The sequence below is a fragment of the Myxocyprinus asiaticus genome, chromosome 28 (assembly GCF_019703515.2).
Source record: "Myxocyprinus asiaticus isolate MX2 ecotype Aquarium Trade chromosome 28, UBuf_Myxa_2, whole genome shotgun sequence".
Lineage (NCBI taxonomy): Eukaryota > Metazoa > Chordata > Actinopteri > Cypriniformes > Catostomidae > Myxocyprinus > Myxocyprinus asiaticus.
In genome coordinates this window covers 13,659,229-13,683,188 of record NC_059371.1, presented here as the reverse complement: position 1 = coordinate 13,683,188, position 23,960 = coordinate 13,659,229, and the positions used below count along the sequence as shown (strand labels likewise).

The following is a 23,960-nucleotide window of genomic DNA, read 5'->3' as shown; positions in this document are numbered from 1 at the left end:
CATGCTTCACAAATGTGTGACAACCCGAAAGTGTCCAAATACCCTTTTCCTTTAATTTTCAACAGTATATCTATTGTTTTCATTTTATTTCAAGTTTAGCTTGAAAAGCATGCTATTATTATTTGTTTTAAATAGATGCCACTTTGTATGATGTTTTATCTAATGCAATGACATTTTAAGTGTGTCCGAACTGTCCAAATACTTTTTGGTGCCAGTGCAGTTTACACATGCAGTAGTATTTTATAAGTGTCTGTTAAACTGAAATTTGATGTAAAGCAGACAAAAAGTGTACAAAAGACAGACAGGGGAAAAGACAAATGAGCAAATGAGCAATGTTGAGACAGTAAGCTTTAATATTTAAGGTCAAACTAAAATTAGTAACAGAAGACGAACTCCTCATCTAATTAATTATATATCCCATCATTCTTGATATTAATTCACGCTTTAGGTACACCAACCTCCAGGTCTCTGCAGCACAACATGCGGGCAGAGAATGCCCGAGGATGCACACTCACCGGGAAGAAAAGGTCAGCTGAGTCGGACTGGTAGTCCATGTCTGGAGTGAGGAGGAAATCAGATGAATCAGGCCCTGCCTCGCCATCACCAGAGGGGGCATTAGCAGATGACACAGAGACACCAGTGTCTATAAGACCATCTACATCCAGCTCTGCCTGAGAGAGAGTCACCACTTCAGAGGAAGATGAGGGCAGAACATCACCCAATCGCCTAACTGTCACCACTTCTCCAGCTCTCAACGTGGGCAGCGTCACTTCAGCGGCCTCTTCACGGATTGAATCTCCCACGAGTTCTTCGTACGACTGAGTGGTCGGTGTTGATAGCAAACCTACCTGGACTTCCTCCTCAACCCAAGAGCTGTTTTGTGAGATGGTTGAGGCCTTTGTGAATATATCGGATGACTCTGTAGTGGCCGTGGATTGGTGCACAGAGGAAGTTGTCACGTGGTTGTAGGTGGTGGGTGGATTGTTAAGTGGGGTTGTGGTTTCCAGAGGTGGTGTGGTGGGGGCAGCAGTGGGCTCTAGAGTAGTGGGAGGAGTCATTGAAGGTGTAGTCGTGACAACAGCTTCGGTTGTTATGGTAACCTCGGGGGTTGAGGGATTGATCGTAGAGGTAAACGTGTACATAAAGTCTTTTATTGTTTGGTGAGGAGATGTGGGCAATGTAAACTTGTGTTGGGATGATCAGAGAGGAAAACAAAAGTAAATGAGGGAAAAAATTTAATAAATGAATGCAAACTCAAATCAATAAACAATGAAGCTGACTCAAACATATCATAAATCATAAAACACACAAGCACGCGTTATGTATACGAATAAAAAATGGCTGATCAAAGCAAAGTTAAGAAACTGCAAAACCACATAATTGGGTGTTTCTTCAATTATGGGCACTTTATTAAAACTCTTAAAACACTTTTACTAGTTTAATTTGTTCACAAACAATTTGTCATTTTTCTGAAACATCATAAACATCTCCAACACAATAAAATAAAAAATACTTTAAAATATTAAAAGCCATGATTACCTTGATTTTTCTTTACTTTCTTCGCTAACCACGTTACATATAGTAGCTATCACTTCACCGACCAAGTACACCAATTATTTTTTTTTTTTCTTTGGTGATTTTTCTCCCCTTTTCTCCCCAATTTGGAATGCCAAATTCCCAATGCGCTCCAAGTCCTCGTGGTGGTGTAGTGATTCGCCACAATCCGGGTGGCGGAGGACGAATCTCAGTTGCCTCCACGTCTGAGACCGCCAATCCGCGCATCTTATCACGTGGCTTGTTGAGCACGTTACCGTGGAGACGTAGCGTGTGAGGCTTCACACCATTCTCCACGGCATACACGCACAACTCACCACGTGCCCCACCGAGAGCGAGAACCACATTATAGCGACCACGAGGATGTTACCCCATGTGATTCTACCCTCCCTACTAACTGGGCCAATTTAGTTGCTTAGGAGACCTGGTTGGAATCACTCAGCACGCCCTGGATTCGAACTCACGATTCAAGAGGTGGTAGTCAGCGTCAATACTCGCTGAGCTACCCAGGCTCCCCTAAGTACACCAACTTTTGATAAAACTTAACTAATGGCAAAATTGTTGGTCGTGATAGAAATGATGCAATTTTTATCACTTTGGTTACATAATGTGATCTGTGATAAATAAAATGTGCAAAATAACAATACAATTATTTATAATTATTACATAATCATTGTGTGTATAAACTGATATAAATAATTTTCACACACATTTGGAAATGGTTTATGGTAGAGATTATCAGGGTAGACCAATAAAATCTATAAATAAATAAGCATTTAAAAAGCTACGAAAATAAATGAAGCATGTTAAAATGTTTCAATGTGACCTTCATATTACAAAAATAAAAATAAAAACAATACGGTAATTTAAATAAAAATCAACTCCTGGGGCAAAACTGTGCCCGTAGTTGAAGGAACACCCAAGCACATCAAACTGACAGATATGGCTACTTGATATATTAAAAAGACTTTATCTTACAACGTGGTTGTATACAATCACACCATGGTCACACGTGGACCGGTGAGTGCAAACATTCTGGTGGATGCACCAATTGCATTTCCAACGGCTGCTTACACAACCGCTACACCTAAAGAGAGAAAGAGAAACGTGGACCAATAGCTTAGATCTCCGTTACTCAAGAGCAACAATCACATAAATTAGATCTACACCCGTTTAACCTTGGAGCACTGAGTGAAGATGGAGAAGCTTCCCTGCATCCAAAATAGCTGAGCTCTAGAATTACTGATGACTCCCTCAAACTCATCAAACTCCATAGAGCTGACTTCACAGCTTTCCCACATCGCAAATCAAAACAGCATGAGAGAGAGCCACCCCATCAGCGCCTGCCTGCTGGGCAGTGTCCATACACTCATGTACCCATGTAAGGAAGGATGGACAAAACAGAGGATATAGAAGGATCGTGCAATGATGGAATGTGGGAAGCAGTTGTTAAATCATCAGAGACGTGGTAGTGACGTCTGGAGAGAGAGACAGCTGCCCAGCCCCTCTCATGCCTCTGGGACATTCCATGACATAAAGCCATGAGAGCCTCTTACCAATGGATTTTTGAATGTACAGTAGGTGCTGGATGACTATTGCATGACACTCTATTTGATTTTCTCAAATGGGACCAGAATGTAAGGAGGGAGGTCCAACTTAGGTCCTCTATGGTTTAGCCTACATTGGGCCTGGGGGAGAGGGGCCTTCTGATATTTAGAGCTGGCCCTACGTGGTATACTGTAGTGTAGTACAGTTTGAAATAGTTTATAACAGTAAAAAATTGTATGGTATAGTAGTGTAGCATAAATAGCAAAGCACACCACAGCACAGCATAGCACTGTAGAGTATAGTATAGAATGGTACAGAATGACCTAGTACTGTATAATGTAGTACAGTTTAGTATAGTGTAGTGTCGTCCAGCATGTTACAGAATGCCATAGCATACTATGGTACAGTTGAGTGTAGTGTCATACAGAACAAAACCGTATAGTATGGTATAGCAGGGCATGGTATAGAATGGTCTAGAATACTATATTATAGTTTAGTACTGTACAAAACTGTGTAGTATTACATAGTATAGTATAGCATTTAGTATAGTGTAGTGTTGTAAAGTACAAAACTATAGTATAGAATAGTATAGGATGGTATTGAATGACCTAGTATACTATAGTACAGTTTTGTATAGTGTAGTGTCATACAGAACAAAACTGTATTGTATAGCATAGCATACCAGAGCATGGTATAGAAATGCAAAGTATACTACAGTAAAGTTTAGTATAGGCTGCCTAGTATACTTTAGTACAGTGTAGTAGTGTAGTGTTGCACAGTACAAAACTGTATAGCATAGTATAGTATGGTATAGAATGGCCTAGTACACTTTAGTACAGTGTAGTAGTGTAGAGTTGCACAGTACAAAACTGTATAGCATAGTATAGTATGGCCTAGTATACTTTAGTACAGTATAGTAGTGTAGTGTTGCACAGTACAAACTGTATAGCATAGTATAGTATGGCCTAGTATACTTTAGTACAGTGTAGTATAGTGTTGCACAGTACAAAACTGTATAGCATAGTATAGTATGGCCTAGTATACTTTAGTACAGTGTAGTAATGTAGAGTTGCACAGTACAGAACTGTATAGCATAGTATAGTATGGCCTAGTATACTTTAGTACAGTGAAGTAGTGTAGTGTTGCACAGTACAAAACTGTTTAGTTTAGAATAGAATAACATAATTGTGGCAGTGGGGGCATGGTCAAGCATCACTCCGGAGAGAGAGAAAGCGGTTAAGGGCGCTTACACCTGAGCTAAATTATGTCTAACACCTGTCTCTAATTTCAGTGAGCACGGGGAAAGCGGCATAAATAGAGCCACACCGCAGGTAGACGAGAGAGAGAGCCTGGATACCAGAGATCCTATTGTGAAGCCAAGGGTTTCTTATTGTGAAGTTGAGTTTATTGTGAAGAAGTTTGTTTATGTTGAGTGTGAATTATTGAACAGCCTGAAAACCCTGAAAGAGTGTATCTACTACAGTGAGGAGAATAAAACGCTTACCTGAACCAGGAAATCTGCTTCTCGCCTCCTCCTTTCATTGAGAAGTGTTACACTGGTGCCGAAACCCGGGAAAAAAAGGTTTGAAGATGGACGGAAGTCACCCCATAGAGTCCTCCCAGTTGGCTGAGATCCTCCAAGCCCTCGCTGGCTTACATCGGCGCCACCAGCAATCCCTGCTTGAGCTCCAGCAAGATCAAGACCGCTGGTTTGTGGAGCTCATGCGCGCTCAAGCAGAGGACCAACAGGTGATCCGGAGCCTCCTCAGCCAGGAGGCATCCCCAGCCGCGACCCCGGACACCCACACACCGTTACCCCCACCTGCGTTACAGAAGATGGGGGCGGCGGACGACCCAGAGGCGTTCCTGGATCACTTCGAATGCACCGCCGAGATCTGGGGCTGGCCGCTCGGCCAGTGGGCGGCCTGACTCATCCCGCTACTGTCCGGGGAAGCCCAGCTCGCGGCTCAACAACTGCCAGCGACAATCCTCCTGGCTTACGGGGACCTAAAGAAAGCCATCCTGCAACGGGTTGGTCGGAGTCCGGAAGAAAGTCGTCAACTTTTCCGGAGCCTGAAGCTGGAGAGCTCTGACCGCCCATTTGCTTTCGCCCAACGTCTCCGCAACGCCTGCCGAAGATGGTTGCTAGCGGGGGACCACGGCGTCGACGGGATCATTGACCAGGTACTGGAGCAATTTACACATCGACTGCCAAAGGGGACGGCGGAGTGGGTCCAGTGCCACCTCCCGGCGTCGCTGGAGGAAGCCGTCCGGCTTGCGGAGGACCACATGGTGGCGATCCCGAGGTCGGAAGAGCCCTCCCACTCTCTCTCTCTTCCCCCTGTCTCATTCCCCTCCCCTCTCTCCTCTCGTTCTGCTCTCTCTCCAGGTCCCGTTCCTGCCCCACGCAGACGAGGAGGACTTCAGCCCCTGAGACCAGTTCCCCGGGTGTGGGAGCCGACTCCTTCCCCTATCTCTCCCCGCCGACGCAAGTGCAGGTGTAGCGCCTGGGCCAGCCTGCCGGAGGTGTGGGGACCCGGATCACTTCTGGGATCAGTGCCCTCTAATGGAGCTGGGGACGGTGGTGCGGGTCTCTGACCTCCCACAGGCTGCCCCCGACTGGGCCGGAGCGTACTGGATACCGGTTAGTGTCAAGGGGGGTACTCACCAAGCGTTGGTGGACACCGGGTGTAATCAAACCACTATCCACCAACGCTTGGTTCAACCCGAGGCATTGGGCACAACTAAAACGGTGAGGGTGAAATGTGTGCACAGGGATATTCACAAGTATCCGGTGGTGACCCTGACGATTAAATTCCGGGGGAAAAAGCAGAGTGGAGGCCGCGGTTAGTCCCCGCCTCACCCATCCGCTGATTTTGGGGACTGATTGGCCCGATTTTAGAGTTTTATTAAAGGGAATTTGCGCGGATGGGTCCTGTATGAAGTTAGGGAGATGTGCAATGTGCGATGCTCTGGCAAGGGAGGCGGAGCCGGGGCCGTCCTCGACAGCTCTGCGTCATAATGACGAGAGAGGGGGAGAGGCTGCAGCCCCTCCCCTTCTCAGGGAATTCCCTGAGGGGGATTTCCCTTTGGAGCAGTCACGAGACGAAACCCTCAAACACGCCTTCAACCAAGTGAGAGTCATCGATGGTCAATGACTCCAGCCGGACATCGCCCTTTCATACCCCTATTTTGCGATTATAAATGAGCGGTTGTATAGAGTGACACAGGACGCTCAGACTAAAGAGGATACAACCCAACTTTTGATTCCACGGAGCCGTCGGGAAATGGTATTCCAGGCGGCTCATTATAATCCCATGGCGGGTCACTTAGGAGAAAGGAAAACACTGAACCGTCTAATAGTCCGTTTCTATTGGCCGGGCATTGGTGGTGATGTCCGCAGGTGGTGTGCGGCATGCCGTGAATGCCAGCTGGTTAACCCACCGGCCACCCCAAAAGCGCCATTGCGCCCTCTTCCCTTGATCGAGGTCCCCTTTGAGAGAATTGGAATGGACCTTGTCGGGCCATTAGAACGGTCAGCACGCGGACATCGCTTTGTATTGGTCCTAGTGGACTATGCAACGCAATATCTGGAAGCAGTGCCTCTTCACAACATCTCAGCACGCAGTGTTGTGGAGGCACTCTTCAAAATAATCTCCCGGGTGAGGATTACGAAAGAAATCCTCACCGCTCAGGGCACAACGTTTATGTCACGGACACTACGCGAGCTGTACGAGTTGTTGAGTATTAAATTGATTCGCACTAGCGTATACCATCCTCAAACGGATGGCCTGGTGGAATGATTTAATAAAACCCTCAAAAACATGATTCGTAAGTTCGTGCACAACGATGCTAGAAATTGGGATAAATGGCTCGACCCCGTTATTTGTAGTACGAGAGGTCCCGCAAGCCTCCACTGGCTTCTCCCCATTTGAGCTGCTGTATGGGTGATGCCCACGCGGTGTGCTTGATGTATTGCGAGAGGCCTGGGAGGAGGGACCTTCAAACAGTAAAAAATGAAATTCAATACGTTCTTGAACTTAGAGCAAAACTCCACACTTTGGGGCAGCTAACACAGGAGAATTTGCTCCAAGCTCAAGAACGACAGCGCCGACTGTATGACAGGGGAACTCAGCTAAGGGAATTTGCACCGGGAGATAAAGTGCTTGTATTGCTTCCCACATCAAGCCCTAAATTACTCGCCAAGTGGCAAGGACCCTTTGAGGTCACACGACGAGTGGGAGATCTCGATTATGAGGTTAAACGAACTGATAGAGGGGGCGCACGTCAAATATACCACCTCAATCTCCTGAAATTGTGGAGGGAGGCGGTCCCCGTGACGTTGGCTACAGTAGTTCCCGAGAAGGTGGAGCTCGGACCGGAGGTGAGTTCAAAACATAAACAATTCACCCCAGTCACTTGCAGAGACCACCTCTCACCGAGTCAACTTGCGGAGGATGCTAGGTTGCAACAGGAGTTTGCGGATGTGTTCTCCCCTCTACCGGGACGTACAAACCTCATCCATCACCACATCGAGACCGAGCCGGGGGTCGTGGTACGTAGCCGCCCCTATCAATTACCCGAACACAAGAAGAAAATCGTTCGGGAAGAATTGGATGCAATGCTCGATATGGGGGTAATAGAGGAATCCTACAGCGATTGGTCCAGCCCAGTTGTTCTAGTGCCTAAGAGCGACAGGTCTGTATGGTTCTGTTTGGATTATAGGAAAGTCAACGCGGTGTCTAAATTTGATGCGTATCCAATGCCTCGCGTTGATGAGTTGCTCGATCGGTTGGGCACTGCTCGATTTTATTCGACATTGGATTTGACGAAGGGTTTTTGGCAGATCCCCTTGACACCAATTTCCTGTGAAAAAACCGCCTTCTATTACACCAATTTGTGACACTTCCGTTCGGTTTGTTTGGAGCCCTGGCTACGTTTCAGCGTCTCATGGACCGAATCCTCAGACCGCATTCAGCTTACGCCGCACATGCAACATCTGAGGGCGGTTCTGAGATCGCTGCGCCGAGCGGGACTCACAGCGAACCCAAAGAAGTGCGCGATTGGGCAGGTGGAGGTACGGTATCTGGGGTTCCACTTGGGCCACGGGCAGGTGCATCCCCAAATTGACAAGACAGCGGTGATTGCGACCTGCCCGAGGCCCAAGACCAAAAAGGGGGTGAGACAGTTCCTGGGGCTGGCTATTATAGAAGGTTCGAGCCTAATTATTCAGACGTCACCAGCCCGCTGACTGATCTCACTAAAAAGGGAGCTCCAGACCCGGTCCAGTGGACGGAGCAGTGTCAGCGGGTGTTCACGCAAGTTAAAGCCGCACTTTGTGGGGGGCCGCTTTTACATTCACCTGACTTCTCTCTCCCTTTTGTTTTACAGACAGATGCTTCAGACAGAGGGCTGGGGGCCGTACTCTCGCAGGTGGTGGAGGGGGAGGAGCGCCCGGTGCTGTACATTAGCCGTAAGCTCTCGTTGAGGGAAACTAAGTACAGCACCGTGGAAAAGGAGTGTCTCGCCATCAAGTGGGCCGTCACTCTCCGATACTACCTGTTGGGGCGGGCCTTCACCCTCTGTTTCGATCACGCCCCACTCCAGTGGCTCCTCCGCATGAAAGATACCAATGCCCGGATCACCCGTTGGTATCTGGCTCTTCAGCCGTTTAAGTTCAAGGTGGTCCACAGACCGGGAGCGCAGATGGCTGTCGCCGACTTCCTTTCCAGGAATGGGGGGGGAGTGGTAGGCAGGCCGGATGCTGCCCCGGCCTGAGTCGGGCGGTGGGGATATGTGGCAGCGGGGGCGTGGTCAAGCATCTCTCCGGAGAGACAGAAAGCGGTTAAGGGCGCTTACACCTGAGCTAAATTATGTCTAACACCTGTCTCTAATTTCAGTGAGCACGGGGAGAGCGGCATAAATAGAGCCACACTGCAGGTAGACGAGAGAGAGAGCCTGGATACCAGAGATCCTATTGTGAAGCCAAGGGTTTCTTATTGTGAAGTTGAGTTTATTATTGTGAAGAAGTTTGTTTATGTTGAGTGTGAATTATTGAACAGCCTGAAAACCCTGAAAGAGTGTATCTACTACAGTGAGGAGAATAAAACGCTTACCTGAACCAGGAAATCTGCTTCTCGCCTCCTCCTTTCATTGAGAAGTGTTACAACAATATAGAACGGCCTAGTATACTACGCACTGCCTGGCCAAAACAAAAAAAGGTCACCCTTTGAATTTAAATAAGCAGATCCTTAAGAGCCTATGATTGGATCATTATTGCAGTGATAAATATGTTTCAGCTGGCAACAATTCTTTTAACCCTAACTGATGCAGTGTGTAGCTTCTCTTTTTTTAAACAACCATGTCGGAAGATGTATCCCGGTGGTCGTGGAAAAGATGTTACTGTGTTTTAGAAGGGGCAAATTATTGGTCTGCATCAAGCAAAGAAAACAACTAAGGAGATTGCTGAAATCATTGGGACTGGGTTAAAAAGTGTTCAACGCATGATTAAAACCTGGAAGGATAGTGGCGAACCGTCAGCTTCGGGAAAAAATACTGAATGATCGTGATCGGAGATCACTAAAACGCTTGAAGTCACATCGTAAAAAATCGTCAGCAGAACTCACGTCTATGTTTAACAGTAAAAGTAAGAGCATTTCCACATGCACAGTGTGACAAGAACTTACAGGACTGGGACTAAACAGCTGTGTGGCCACAAGAAAGCCACTTGTTAGTGAGGCTTATTGTAAAAAAAAACAACCAATATGCTAGGGAGCATAAAGATTGGACTGTGGAGCAATGGAAAAAGGTCATGTGGTCTGATGAGTCCAGATTTACCCTTTTCCAAAGCGATGTGCGCGTCAGGTTAAGAAGGGAAGTGCATGAAGCGATGCACCCATCATGCATAGTGCCCACTTTATAAGCCTCTGGAGGCAGTGTTATGATCCGGGGTTGCTTCAATTGGTCAGGTCTAGGCTCAGCAACATTATGCAGCAGTAAAATTAAGTCAGCTGACTACCTGAATGTACTGAATGGCCAGGTTATCCCATCAATGGATTTTTTCTTCCCTGATGGCACGTGCATATTCCAGGATGACAATGCCAAGATTCATCAGGCTCAGATTGTGAAAGAGTGGTTCAGGGAGCATGAGGAATCATTTTCACACATGAATTGGCCACCACAGTCCTGAACTTAACCCCATTGAAAGTCTTTGGGATGTGCTGGAGAAGACTTGACGAGTGGTTCGACTCTCCCATCATCAATATAAGATCTCGGCCAAAAATGAATGCAACTCTGAATGGAAATAAATGTTGTGACGTTGCTTAAGGTTGTCGAAACAATGCTTAAAGCTAAAGACGGTCCAATGAAATATTAGAGTATGCCACTTTTTGGCCAGGCAGTGTACTACAGTTTAGTATAGTGTAGTGTCATACAGTTCAAAACTGTGTAGTATAGCATAGCATGGTATATAATGGCCAGGTATACTACAGTACAGTTTAGTATAGTGCCATACGGTATGAATCTATATAGTACAGAATAGTATAGCATGGTATAGAATGGTCTAGTATACTATAGCACAGTTTAGTATAGTGTAGTGTCATACAATACAAAACTGTGTAGTATAGCATAGCATAGTATAGTATGGTATAGAATGGCCTAGTAAACTATAATACAATTTAGTATAGTGTAGTGTTGTATAGAACAAAACTGCATAGTATAGAACAATATAGCATGGTATAGAATGGCCTAGTAAACTACATTACAGTTTAGTATAGTGTCGCAGAGTACAAAGTATAGCATAGTATAGTATGGCATAGAATGGCCTAGTATACTATAGTACAATTTAGTATAGTGTAGTGTCGTAGAGTACAAAACTGTATAGTATATTATAGCCTAGCATGGTATAGAATGCCCTAGTATACTATATTACAGTTTAGTATAGTGTAGTACAGTACAAAACTGTATAGTATAGCATATTATGATATAGAATGGCCTAGTACACTATATTACAGTTTAGTACAGTGTAGTGTTGCATAGGAAAAACTGTATTGCATAGTATAGTATGGCATATAATGGCCTGGTATACTATACTTCTACAGTACAAAACTGTATATTATACAATAGTATAGAATGGTATAGAATGGTCTAGTACACTATATTACAGTTTAGTATAGTATAGTGGCGCACAGTACAAAGTATAGCATAGGATAGTATAGCACAGAATGGCCTAGTATACTATAGTACTATTTAGTATAGTGTAGTGTCGTAGGGTACAAAACTGTATAGTATATTATAGCATAGCATGGTATAGAATGGCCTAGTATAGCATAATATAGTATGGCACAGAATGGCCTGGTATACTATAGTACTACAGTACAAAACTGTATAGTATACAATAGTATAGCACGGTATAGAATGGCCTAGTATACTATATAACAGTTTAGTGTAGTGTCGTATAGTACAAAACTGTATAGTATAGTAAGGTATAGAATGGCCTAGTGTACTATAGTACAGTTTAGTACAATGTGGTGTTGCACAGTACAAAACTGAATTGTATAGCATAGCATGGTACAGAATGGCCTAGTATACTATAGTGCAGTTTAGTATAGTGTAGTTCGATACAGCACAAAACTGTACAGTACAGTATAGTATAGCTTAGCATGGTACAGAATGGCCTAGTATACTATAGTACAATTTAGTACAGCGTAGTGTCGTATAGTACAAAACTGTAGTATAGTACAGTAAATTATTGAGTAATTTTGGAGAGTATTGGATAGTTTCAATAGTATAGGCTATTATAATATAGCACGGAATAGTACAAAACAGTGAATAGCACAAAATAGTATGGTATTATATATGTAACACAGCACAACAGACTACAGTATAGCATGGTATGATACTGTATAGTATGATTCTGTATAATATAGGGTTGCACAGTATACCGGTGCTATGGTAGTATCATGATACTAAAGCTTAAAAATACTGGTGGTGCCACAGTATTTTTTAAACGGTAGTACTGTTAATACGATAGTACCGTAAGTTATGTATTATGTTTGGTAGTAAATATTATTTTTGATAAAACCATCTTTTGAATCAGACCTATGTCTGCAATAACATGAAAAATGTAGTCTTTTTGAGTGGGGTCCCCTTCACACAGTGCCCTTTAAGAGCACAAAAATCTGTTTAGAATTTGCCCCTTACATGGTATTGTTTATTTTTCAATGTGTGGTTTTCCCATGCTTCCCAAACACACACGTCTGAATCCCAGCATGTTAATTTGGCAGTCATGAGTGAGAAGCTTTTTAAAAAACAATTCACGTAACGAGATTTGGAATTAGTTTGGGGTTTGCCTTATGAGACCGGGAAACCCCATCTGCCATGAATACCTACAAAGATTTCAAGCCAAAGGGGGAACACCAGCAACATTATTAAACACCTTCGGACACATCCCACTGCTTCTGCAGAATACACACTTGTTAGTGCCACTTCATTAACCTAAATGCTTTATCTTAACATTTACAGTTTTACAGTTTCTCTGAAAAATCGAACGTTGCACTCGTTTATTTTTTACAATTACAAATGCTTTTGGGAAAAGCAGCCCAGATCGGTTCATTCAAGGTTTGATCATGTCCCTGAGCCATGCGATCAAACCGGTGTGTGTGTAATCTGCATTTGCGCTGCTTTTTACCAGGAGAGAGGTGCTGAAGCGGTTGTAATGAGAGGGGCTGAAGCGGTTGTAATAATGATACAGCTACTCAAAATAGTCTTTTCAATGTTACAATATCTTTATTTTTATGCTACCAACATTCAAATAATCACAGATTAATGGAATACAAATTTAAAGCCACTGCCGTTTGAACTGGCTGTTTTGATGCGGCAAAGTTTTCTTTTTTTAAACTAATCAAACTAAGAATGTATTAGGTAACAAGTTAGTCCATTTGAGCCTTCTCCCTTCTGATTATTTTCACCATTTCCAGAGCAATAAGTGGAATGGCTAGTTTCTAAGAATCACTATGACAAACTGTGTTAAGAATTAACACACTACCGTGTGGTATCGTGATACTACTTGGTATCGTGATACTTTAGTTGGTATAGTATCGTAAGATATGATTATGGTATCATGACAACTCTAGTATAATATAGTGTATAACAGTATGGTTTAGTATAGTAGTATACATACATATAAAATCTATTCAGTATACAACCCCAATTCCAAAAAAGTTGGGACAGTATGAAAAATGCTAATAAAAACAAAAAGTAGTGATTTGTAAATTATATTCAACCTTTGCTAAATTGAAAACACTACAACTAAACATTATATGATGTTTTACCTTGTGAATTTCTTTGTTTTTTAATGTACAGTAATTTCAAATCAGATGATTGTAACATGCTCCATAAAAGTTGAGATAGGGGTAATTTAAGACTAATAACAATTTGAGGAGTTAAAATAACAAGGCAATGTGAAACAGGAGATGTTAAACAGGTGAGGCAATTGTGTCATAGTATATACAGTGCATCCGGAAAGTATTCACAGCACTTCACTTTTTCCATATTTTGTTATGTTACAGCCTTATTCCAAAATGGATTAAATTCATTATTTTCCTCAAAATTCTACAAACAATACCCCATAATGACAACGTGAAAGTAGTTTGTTTGAAATCTTTGCAAATTTATTAAAAAAAAAAAATCACATGTACATAAGTATTCACAGCCTTTGCTCAATACTTTGTTGAAGCACCTTTGGCACCAATTACAGCCTCAAGTCTTTTTGAGCATGATGCTACAAGCTTGGCACACCTATTTTTGGGCAGTTTCTCCCATTCTTCTTTGCAGGACCTCTCAAGCTCCATCAGGTTGGATGGGGAGCATCGGTGCACAGCCATTTTCAGATCTCTCCAGAGATGTTCAATCGGTTTCAAGTCTGGGCTCTGGCTGGGCCACTCAAGGACATTCACAGAGTTGTCCCGGAGCCACATCTTTGTTATCTTGGCTGTGTGCTTAGGGTTGTTGTCCTATTGGAAGATGAACCTTCGCCCCAGTCTGAGGTCCAGAGCGCTCTGGAGCAGGTTTTCATCAAGGATGTCTCTGTACATTGCTGCATTCATCTTTCCCTCAATCCTGACTAGTCTCCCAGTTCCTGCCGCTGAAAAACATCCCCACAGCATGATGCTGCCACCACCATGCTTCACTGTAGGGATGGTATTGGCCAGGTGATGAGCGGTGCTTGGTTTCCTCCAGACATGACGCTTGACATTCAGGCCAAAGAGTTCAATCTTTGTTTCATCAGACCAGAGAATTTTGTTTCTCATTGTCTGAGAGTCCTTCAGGTGCCTTTTGGTAAACTCCAGGCGGGCTGTCATGTGCCTTTTACTGAGGAGTGGCTTCCATCTGGCCACTCTACCATACAGGCCTGATTGGTGGAGTGCTGCAGAGATGGTTGTTCTTCTGGAAGGTTCTCCTCTCTCCACAGAGAAACGCTGGAGCTCTGTCAGAGTGACCATCGGGTTCTTAGTCACCTCCCTTACTAAAGCCCTTCTCCCCCGATCGTTCAGTTTGGCCGGGCGGCCAGCTCTATGAAGAGTCCTGGTGGTTCCAAACTTCTTCCATTTACTGATGATGGAGGCCACTGTGCTCGTTGGGACCTTCAATGCTGCAGAAATTTTTCTGTACCCTTCCCCAGATCTGTGCCTTGATACAATCCTGTCTCGGAGGTCTACAGACAATTCCTTGGACTTCATGGCTTGGTTTGTGCTCTGACATGCACTGTTAACTGTGGGACCTTATATAGACAGGTGTGTGCCTTTCCAAATCATGTCCAATCAACTGAATTTACCACAGGTGGACTCCAATCAAGTTGTAGAAACATCTCAAGGATGATCAGTGGAAACAGGATGCACCTGAGCTCAATTTTGAGTGTCATGGCAAAGGCTGTGAATACTTATGTACATGTGATTTTTTTTCGTTTTTTATTTTTAATACATTTGCAAAGATTTCAAACAAACTTCTTTCATGTTGTCATTATGGGGTATTGTTTGTAGAATTTTGAGGAAAATAATGAATTTAATCAATTTTGGAATAAGGCTGTAACATAACAAAATGTGGAAAAAGTGAAGCGCTGTGAATACTTTCCGGATGCAATGTAACACATAACTGTGTTTTTTGGTCCGATGAGTCCATATTTCAAATAGTTTTTGAAAAACACAGCCGTCGTGTTCTCCGGTCCATAGAGGAAAAGGACCATCCATCCAAGCTGTTATCAGCGTCAGGCCAGTGTCTGCATGGGCCAGGGGTGTGTCAGTGCCCATGACATGGGTAACTCTCACATCTGTGAGGGCACCATTAATGCAGACAGATTTGTAAAAAGTTTGAGCAACATATACTGCCATCCAGCACCGTCTTTTTCAGGGACGTCCTGGAATTTTCAGCAGGACAAATTCAAACAACATACTGGCTGAATAAGCAGAGAGTGTGGGTGCTAGATTGGCCTGCCTGCAGTCCTGACCATCTCCAATTGAGAATGTGTGGTACATAATGAAGCGCACAATATGGCAACAAAGACCCCATACAATTGTGCAGCTAAAGACCTGCATAATGGATGAATGGGGGAAAATTCCACTTTTTAAACTTAAACTTGTGTCTTCAGCGCCTAAATGCTTAATAAGTGTTATTAGAAGAAATGGTGATGTATCACAGTAGTAAACACTCAACTGTCTCAACTTTTTTGGAGCATGTTACAATCATCTGATTTAAAATTACAGTACATTTTCAAAAAAACAAGATAATTTACAAATCACTCCTTTTTGTTTTTATTAGCATTTTTCATACTGTGCCAACTTGGAATTGGGGTTGTAGATGACACGGCTGCTTTTGACTCAAGCATTTGGGTAGAAAACATGATAGTTTGGTAAGTATTAAATATACATTGTGATCAATCTAACCTTTACAATAAAGAATAAAAAAAAAAAAAAACACAATCTGCTATCATTTTGTGAATGCTTGATACATGTTATATTAAAACACAGAAGAGTCTAAGTGACTTACGGCATGCTGGCAGAGAGCTGCTGCACCACAGAGCAGTCGTAGAAGGTGAAGTCTGACGTGGCTACAGTGACAGTCCTGAAGCGCAGGGACAGGGTGACAGCCACCGAGTCTGTGAGAGAGGACACGTTTATGAGGGGAGTCTGGGGCAGCTGGCTATATAGTATATTATCACGCTGATAAAGGACTTTGTCATGCAAAATGTTTGAGACAGACAACACACATAGTTTTTTCCATTAACCAGTCACGCAATATCATTAACCTTTCAGTGGAATGCGTCTACGGAAGAGTAATGATGCAGAAAGCTAACAGAGGAAGTCAATAAAACCGGAAGTTGATCGTTACAGAATTCCAGAGTGATATATATATTAAAGTGATATACATTAGTCACTCTTAACTGTGAGACAATGTTGCACTGACACTATGATTAAAATTAAAAGCAACAATTGAATTGGGGATGCTAAGCCAAATATGGAAAATGACCAAATAAGTGATTTCCACATAACATTACATAACTGTCACAATAATATCCTCACTCATATATTTCCACACACATCCAACACATGCTTTTAAACATGTTTATAAGGAAACCCTTCCAACAAGCCAACATCATTTGCAGACAGGGCACCTTACCCTCTCCCTGTGGTATAGGTGGATGTCTGTGGGCCTCTGGAGTGGCACAGAAGACTGTGGTGCCCTGGACAGAGGCAGCAGTTTCCGTTTCTTCAAAGAAACAGGAGTACATCTCACCCTCTGAGAGACTGGGCAAACCAGGGACATCCACAGCAATCTGAACAGACACAGCAAAGAAACATATTAGTCATAGTCATGACTGCAAAATCACTGACCAGTAAGACAAAATCATTTTAATAATATTAGCTTTTCAAACTTTACTAATTTTAACTTATCCTTATAAATTGCCTTGTATAATAATGTATCATGATTACAGGAATGTCGGGTTTAATAAAAAAAAAAAATTTCAGATGCTGTTGACAACATCTGTGGTATGCATTTGATTACCACAGAAAATAATTTTGAAAAAAAAAAAAAGAAAGAACATGTTTACAGTAATGAAATTACAATGGAAGTCTAAGGGGCAATGCATTACATGTCACTTGTATTGCAACACTTCAAAATACACACTTTTTCAAAAGTATAATACTTAAAACATTACATATGTTTATATAAGAGTAGCATGAATATTTCAACTCATGTCAAAACCACGCAAAGCCGGTAATAACAGTAACTTTTGCATGATACATTCAAGGATACCAGAAAGGAACATGCCATAAATATTAGGGATTTCCATGTTGAAAAGGTTGCCGACCCCTGATCTTGATTAAAAAATGACCAAAAAATACAAATAAAAATTGCACTCACATACAAACATACTACATTCCAAGTCTTCTGAATCGATACAATTACTTTAAAAAAAAAATGGCAGAATTTTCTTTTTGGGTGAATTTTCCATAAACACCATGCATCCACAGCTCCAACCAATGCATTGAGTTGTAATGGAAAAAGAAAATCAAAAATTGCAAATTTGAGTAGTGTTTTTACTAGTTGAATATTTAAAGTTGAACGAGTAATCAATAAACCAAGTCGCATTACTTAAGAATGTATTTAAAAGCTTTAACAAAAATATGAACAGCACACATCTGATTTTGAACCCTTCTGAATGCCTTGCCCCATAGTCTCCCATTGTAAGTGCATTACTGTAAACATGGTTTTTGTTTATATTAACAAACTGGGGGATGAGATACAATTATTTTCTGTGGTAATCAACAACATGCCACAGATGCTGTCCATTGAGCTTAATTTTTATTAAACCTGGAATTAGCACTTTAATGATTTTTATATGAGAAAACTGCATCCCTTATTTAAAGGTGTACAGTGGCATTGCAGCATGTCTGACTGATTTCACACCTGTTTCTGCTCTCCAAGGCTGGCGTTATATTGGCTCAGTGACTCCACTCTCAAACACTGCTGCTTGTCAAAACTCCACAGCCAATGACCTTCCACTGAACCCAACCTACAGTTTGAACGCATCCCACACCTGAGGGAGGACAGGGGAGAAACAAAAAGTCAGATGATGAGTAAGGTAATTGCAGAAAATACAACACCAAAGTGCAGAGAGAAGCTGAGTGATTCAACTCACCGGCCATCGAGGACACACCAGCCACAGTATGGGTCCTTCACTGCCAGACAGGAGGTGCAATCAGTGTGCTTCTCACACTCTGCCACAGGCCTCTTCTCCACCTGAACACAGGACGCAACAGGAGATAACACATATTCACATGGTGAATCACATAGTGACATAACTATGACCCAGAGTTTCCACTCCAGGCATATGGCTGTCTGGGTGAATGCACTAATGACTACGCACACACAGAATCTATGCAGTTTTTTTGTGTATTCTGCGCAAATTTGAAATAATTTAAAAGTACCACAATGTTTCACTCTTTGGTAAAGATCAACAAATGAATGGCTAAATTATAGTTCTCACTGCATATTAAGTTGTTTAAAAAAAAAAAAAAAAACACACAAAGGGTGGCATGGAATACATGGAATTTTGAAAATGCACTATTTTTGAATTCCATGGAAATCTGCAGAGCTTTCTACGGGTGCTGATTGACATTGTGAATGCACTTACAGAATTGCTGGTCATGATGTAGAGATGTCTGTGGTTGGAATCCAGCAGTAGATCACTGTTGATGGCCAAACCTGGCTGGATGAGAAGGGTGGAGTATCTCCTCACCTCTCCTGATTTGCCCAGAAAGACCTATCATACAAGACAAAAAAAGAAAAAAAAGAGTTGTCAATACGTAACCTGACAATGGCTTCTAAGAGCATCCTCAAGGTTTAATTGTCTATTTAAGCTTATGAAACTACATCAATTGCAACAAGACACCTTAGAGACACAAAGAGTGGGCAAGTCTAACTAAAAGATCTAAAAGTGTCTGCAGAAAAGGTTTAGCACTAGAGCACTTCTAAGTCTGGTTGAAGGAAAGCGACGTACAAGGCAACTGCAATAGATCTGAGAGAGGTGCCTAATGCCTCTTGAATCCTATCATGAGTGGGGTCGATTTCAGCAAACAAGATTAGAATAGTGAGAATACCATCAGAAGAGCAGGTATGCTGCTTAAGAGTGTGAGACACCTTACACCGGGAGCTGTTCACGCACTCCACCCATTCAGGTTTCAGTTTTAATTGGATTACCATTGACAAACTGTCGGCTACGGTCTATTGCAGTAGGAATCATAAATTGGTACATTATTGTATTATGCAACACCGAATAGGTGTGTGCATGTGTTTGTGTAAGTAGGGTAAGAGGAAGTACACCTGCATAAAGGAGATGTGTGCTTGTGAGTGAAAGTAATGGGGTCCAAAAGTCTGAGACCACTAGTTAAAATACTTCACATTTTTTAATAATAATAATCCAAATAAATAAAACAATTTGAATAAAAAGTTGAATTTTGACAAAGTGAATAATGACAAAATTAACATGAATTTTGATAACATGCCCTCGAGTAGGCATGGACAAAACCTGATGATGCATGTTATCCAGCGTGATTTCACAATAAAAGAGCATCTTGTGTGCTTTAATGGAAATGCAAGGAAGTCTGACCTTTTGTACAAAGAAATTAACATGTTAAATGTTTTAAATTGTTTAAAAAACCTGAAACTTCAATTTATTTCCAGGTTTAAATGTTATGTGTGTGTTTATGTATATATATACACAGTATATACACCGTTCAGTCACAACATTAAAACCACCTGCCTATTATCGTGTAGGTCCCCCTCGTGTCACCCAAACAGCTCTGACCCGTCAAGGCTCGGACTCCACAAGACCTCTGAAGGTGTCCTGTGGTATCTGGTGCCAAGATGTTAGCAGCAGATCCTTTAAGTCCTGTAAGTTGAGAGGTGGGTCCTCCATGGATTGGACTTGTTGTCCTAGCACATCCCATAGATGATCAATCGGACTGAGATCTGGGGAATTGGGAGGCCAAGTCAACACCTTGAACACTTTATCATGTTCCTCAAACCATTCCTGAACAATTTTTGCGGTGTGGCAGGGCGCATTATCCTGCTGAAAGAGGCCACTGCCATCAGGAAATACCGTTGTCAAGAAGGGGTGTACGTGGTCTGCAACAATCTTTAGGTAGGTGGTACGTGTCAAAGTAACATCAACATGAATGCCAGGACCCAAGGTTTCCCAGCAGAACATTGCCCAGAACATCAAACTGCCTCCGCCGGCCTGCCTTCTTCCCATGGTGCATCCTGCTGCCATCTCTTCCCCAGGTAAACGACGCACACGCACCCGGCCGTCCAAATGATCTAAAAGAAAACGCGATTCATCAGACCAGGGCACCTACTTCTATTGCTCCATGGTCCAGTTCTCAAACTCATGTGCCCATTGTAGGTGCTTTCGGTGGAGGATAGGGGTCAACATGGGCACTCTGACCAGTCTGTGGCTACGCAGCTCAATATGCAGCAAGCTACGATGCACTGTGTGTTCTGACACCTTTCTATCATGGCCAGCATGAAGTTTTTCAGCGGTTTGGGCTACAGTAGCTCTTCTGTGGGATCGGACCAGACGGGCTAGCCTTCACTCCCCACGTGCATCAGTGAGCCTTGGGCGCCCATGACCCTATCACTGGTTCACCGGTTGTCCTTCCTTGGACCACTTTTGGTAGGTACCCACTACTGCATACCTGCTTCCAACACATGAAATTCAAGAACTGACTGTTCACTTGCTGCCTAATATATCACACCCCTTGATAGGTGCCATTGTAATGAGATAATTGATGTTATTCACTTCACCTGTCAGTGGTTTTAATGTTGTGGCTGATTGGTGTATATACATATGTATATACACTGGTGACCAAAAGTTTGGAATAATGTAGAGATTTTACTTTTATGGAAAGAAATTGGTACTTTTATTCACCAAAGTGGCATTCAACTGATCACAATGTATAGTCAGGACATTAATAATGTGAAAAATTACTATTACAATTTGAAAAAAATGTTCAGAACTTCTTAAACTACTTCAAAGAGTTCTCATCAAAAAATGTTCCACGTGCAGCAATGACAGCTTTGCAGATCCTTGGCATTCTAGCTGTCAGTTTGTCCAGATACTCAGCTGACATTTCACCTCACGCTTCCTGTAGCACTTGCCATAGATGTGGCTGTCTTGTCGGGCACTTCTCACGCACCTTACAGTCTAGCTGATCCCACAAAAGCTCAATGGGGTTAAGATCCATAACACTCTTTTCCAATTATCTGTTGTCCAATGTCTGTGTTTCTTTGCCCACTCTAACCTTTCTTTTTGTTTTTCTGTTTCAAAAGTGGCTTTTTCTTTGCAATTCTTCCCATCAGGCCTGCACCCCCGAGTCTTCTGTTTACTGTTGTACATGAACTAGAGTCTCTGATGTACAGTTAAACTCAGTTCCTAACATTTAATCGTAGAAAACATTCTTAGGTCAGTTAGGATCACAAATTTATTTTAAGAATGTGAAATGTCAGAATAATAGTAGAGAGAATTATTTATTTCAGCTTTTATTTCTTTCATCACATTCCCATTGGGTCAGAAGTTTACATACATGTTGTTAGTATTTGGCAGCATTGCCTTTAAATTGTTTAACTTGGGTCAAATATTTTGGGCAGCCTTCCACAAGCTTCTCACAATAAGTTGCTGGAATTTTGGCCCATTCCTCCAGACAGAACTGGTGTAACGGAGTCAGGTTTGTAGACTTCCTTGCTCGCACACGCTTTTTCAGTTCTGCCCACAAATTTTCTATCAGATTGAGGTCAGGGCTTTGTGATGGCCACTTCAATACCTTGACTTTGTTGTCCTAAAGCCATTTTGCCACAAATTTGGAGTTATGCTTTGGGTCATAGTCCATTTGGAAGACCCATTTGGAACCAAGCTTTAACTTCATGGCTGATGTCTTGAGATGTTGCTTCAATATATCCACATAATTTTCCTTCCTCATGATGCCATCTATTTTGTGAATTGCACCAGTCCCTCCTGCACCAAAGCACCCTCGCAACATGATGCTGCCACCCCCATGCTTCACGGTTGGGATGGTGTTCTTCGGCTTGCAAGCCTCACCCTTTTTCCTCCAAACATAAATATGGTCATTATGGCCAAACAGTTAAGTTTTTGTTTCATCAGACCAGAGGACATTTAAGATCTTTGTCCCCATGTGCACTTGCAAACTGCAGTCTGGGTTTTTTATGGCAGTTTTGGAGCAGTGGCTTCTTCCTTGCTGAGCAGCCCTTCAGGTTATGTCAATATAGGATTCGCTTTACTGTGGATATAGATACTTGTCTACCTGTTTCCTCCAGCATCTTCACAAGGTCCTTTGCTGTTGTTCTGGGACTGATTTTCACTTTTCACACCAAACTACGTTCATTTCTAGGAGACAGAATGTGTTTCCTTCCTAAGCGGTATGATGGCTGAGTGGCCCCATGGTGTTTATACTTGTGTACTATTGTTTGTACAGATGAACGTGGTACCTTCAGGCGTTTGTAAATTGTACCCAAGGATGAACCAGACTTGTGGAGGTCCACAATTTTTTCCTGAGGTCTTGGCTGATTTCTTTTCATTTTCCCATGATGTCAAGCAAAGAGGCACTGAGTTTGAAGGTAGGCCTTAAAATACATCCACAGGTACACCTCCAATTCAGTACACCTCCTATCAGAAGCTAATTGTCTAAGGCTTGACATCATTTTCTGGAATTGCATAAGCTGCTTAAAGGCACAGTTAACTTAGTGTATGTAAAATTCTGACCCACTGGAATTGTGATAGTCAATTAAGTGAAACAATCTGTCTGTAAACAATTGTTGGAAAAATTGCTTGTATCATGCACAAAGTAGATGTCCTAAACGACTTGCCAAAACTATAGTCTGCTAATATTAAATATGTGGAGTGGTTAAAAAATGAGTTTTAATGACTTCAACCTAAGTGTATGAAAACTTTTGACTTCAACCGTACGTATCCTCTTGTTTAGCTGTACATCTGGTCTTCCACATCTCTTTCTGTCCTTGTTAGAGCCAGTTGTCCTTTGTCTTTGAAGACTGTAGTGTACACCTTTGTAAGAAATCTTCAGTTTTTTGCCCAAATTTTAACTAAAATTTTATTAAAAAACAAAATATTAAAAAAAAATATTAAAAAAAGTTTTTCAGATGGATGACTTGGACCGAATAAAAAAAGAAAAGCAGCTAATAAGTGCCCAGAATTGATTATACACTGTTTAAAAAGCATCCCAGGGTGATACCTCAAGAAGCTGGTTGAGAAAATGTCAAGAGTATGTTTCTGCAAATTCTATGCAAACAGTGGCTACTTTGAAGATACTAAAATATAACATAGTTTTGATTATTTTGAATTTTTTTAAGTCACAACACAATTCCTATAGTTCCATTTCTGTTCTTCCATATTTTTGATGACTTTACTATTGTCCTTAAATGTCAAAAATAATAATAATAAAGAATGAGTAAGTGACCCTAAATTTTTGACCGGTAGTGTATATAATACAGTATATATACTGTATAATTATCCCAGCTTGTCAATGTGGTTTCACACAGTTGACGCTCACTGAATATTGTTTTGCATGTTTTCAAGTGAGAGTGAGCAGTACATGTGTATGTGTGTGTGTGTGTAGGAATAATCCTAGTAACATAGGTGGTTTCTGATGTCACATACACCCAAGGTTTTGGGATGACCTCATTCAGTTCTAAAACAGGTTTTCTCCTCAAATCTGCATTACATTTGAATTGTAAACATTAAACCTCATCGTTCCCAGGTTCAATTTGAA

General features: G+C 42.2%; 1 protein-coding gene across 3 annotated transcripts in view; it reads right to left on the bottom strand.

The window, feature by feature from the left end:
* Positions 1–23,960, bottom strand: part of LOC127419099 (plexin-B1-like) — a 139,339-nt gene that overhangs the window by 18,572 nt on the left and 96,807 nt on the right. For all 3 annotated transcript variants that reach the window (XM_051660217.1, XM_051660219.1, XM_051660218.1), the window contains 7 exons: positions 18,794–18,922; positions 18,299–18,399; positions 18,067–18,196; positions 16,774–16,930; positions 16,144–16,252; positions 2,533–2,641; positions 516–1,184 (listed from right to left, as the gene is read on the bottom strand). In XM_051660217.1, coding sequence (XP_051516177.1) covers positions 516–1,184; positions 2,533–2,641; positions 16,144–16,252; positions 16,774–16,930; positions 18,067–18,196; positions 18,299–18,399; positions 18,794–18,922 — 1,404 coding nt within the window. The remainder of the gene's footprint in view (positions 1–515; positions 1,185–2,532; positions 2,642–16,143; positions 16,253–16,773; positions 16,931–18,066; positions 18,197–18,298; positions 18,400–18,793; positions 18,923–23,960) is intronic.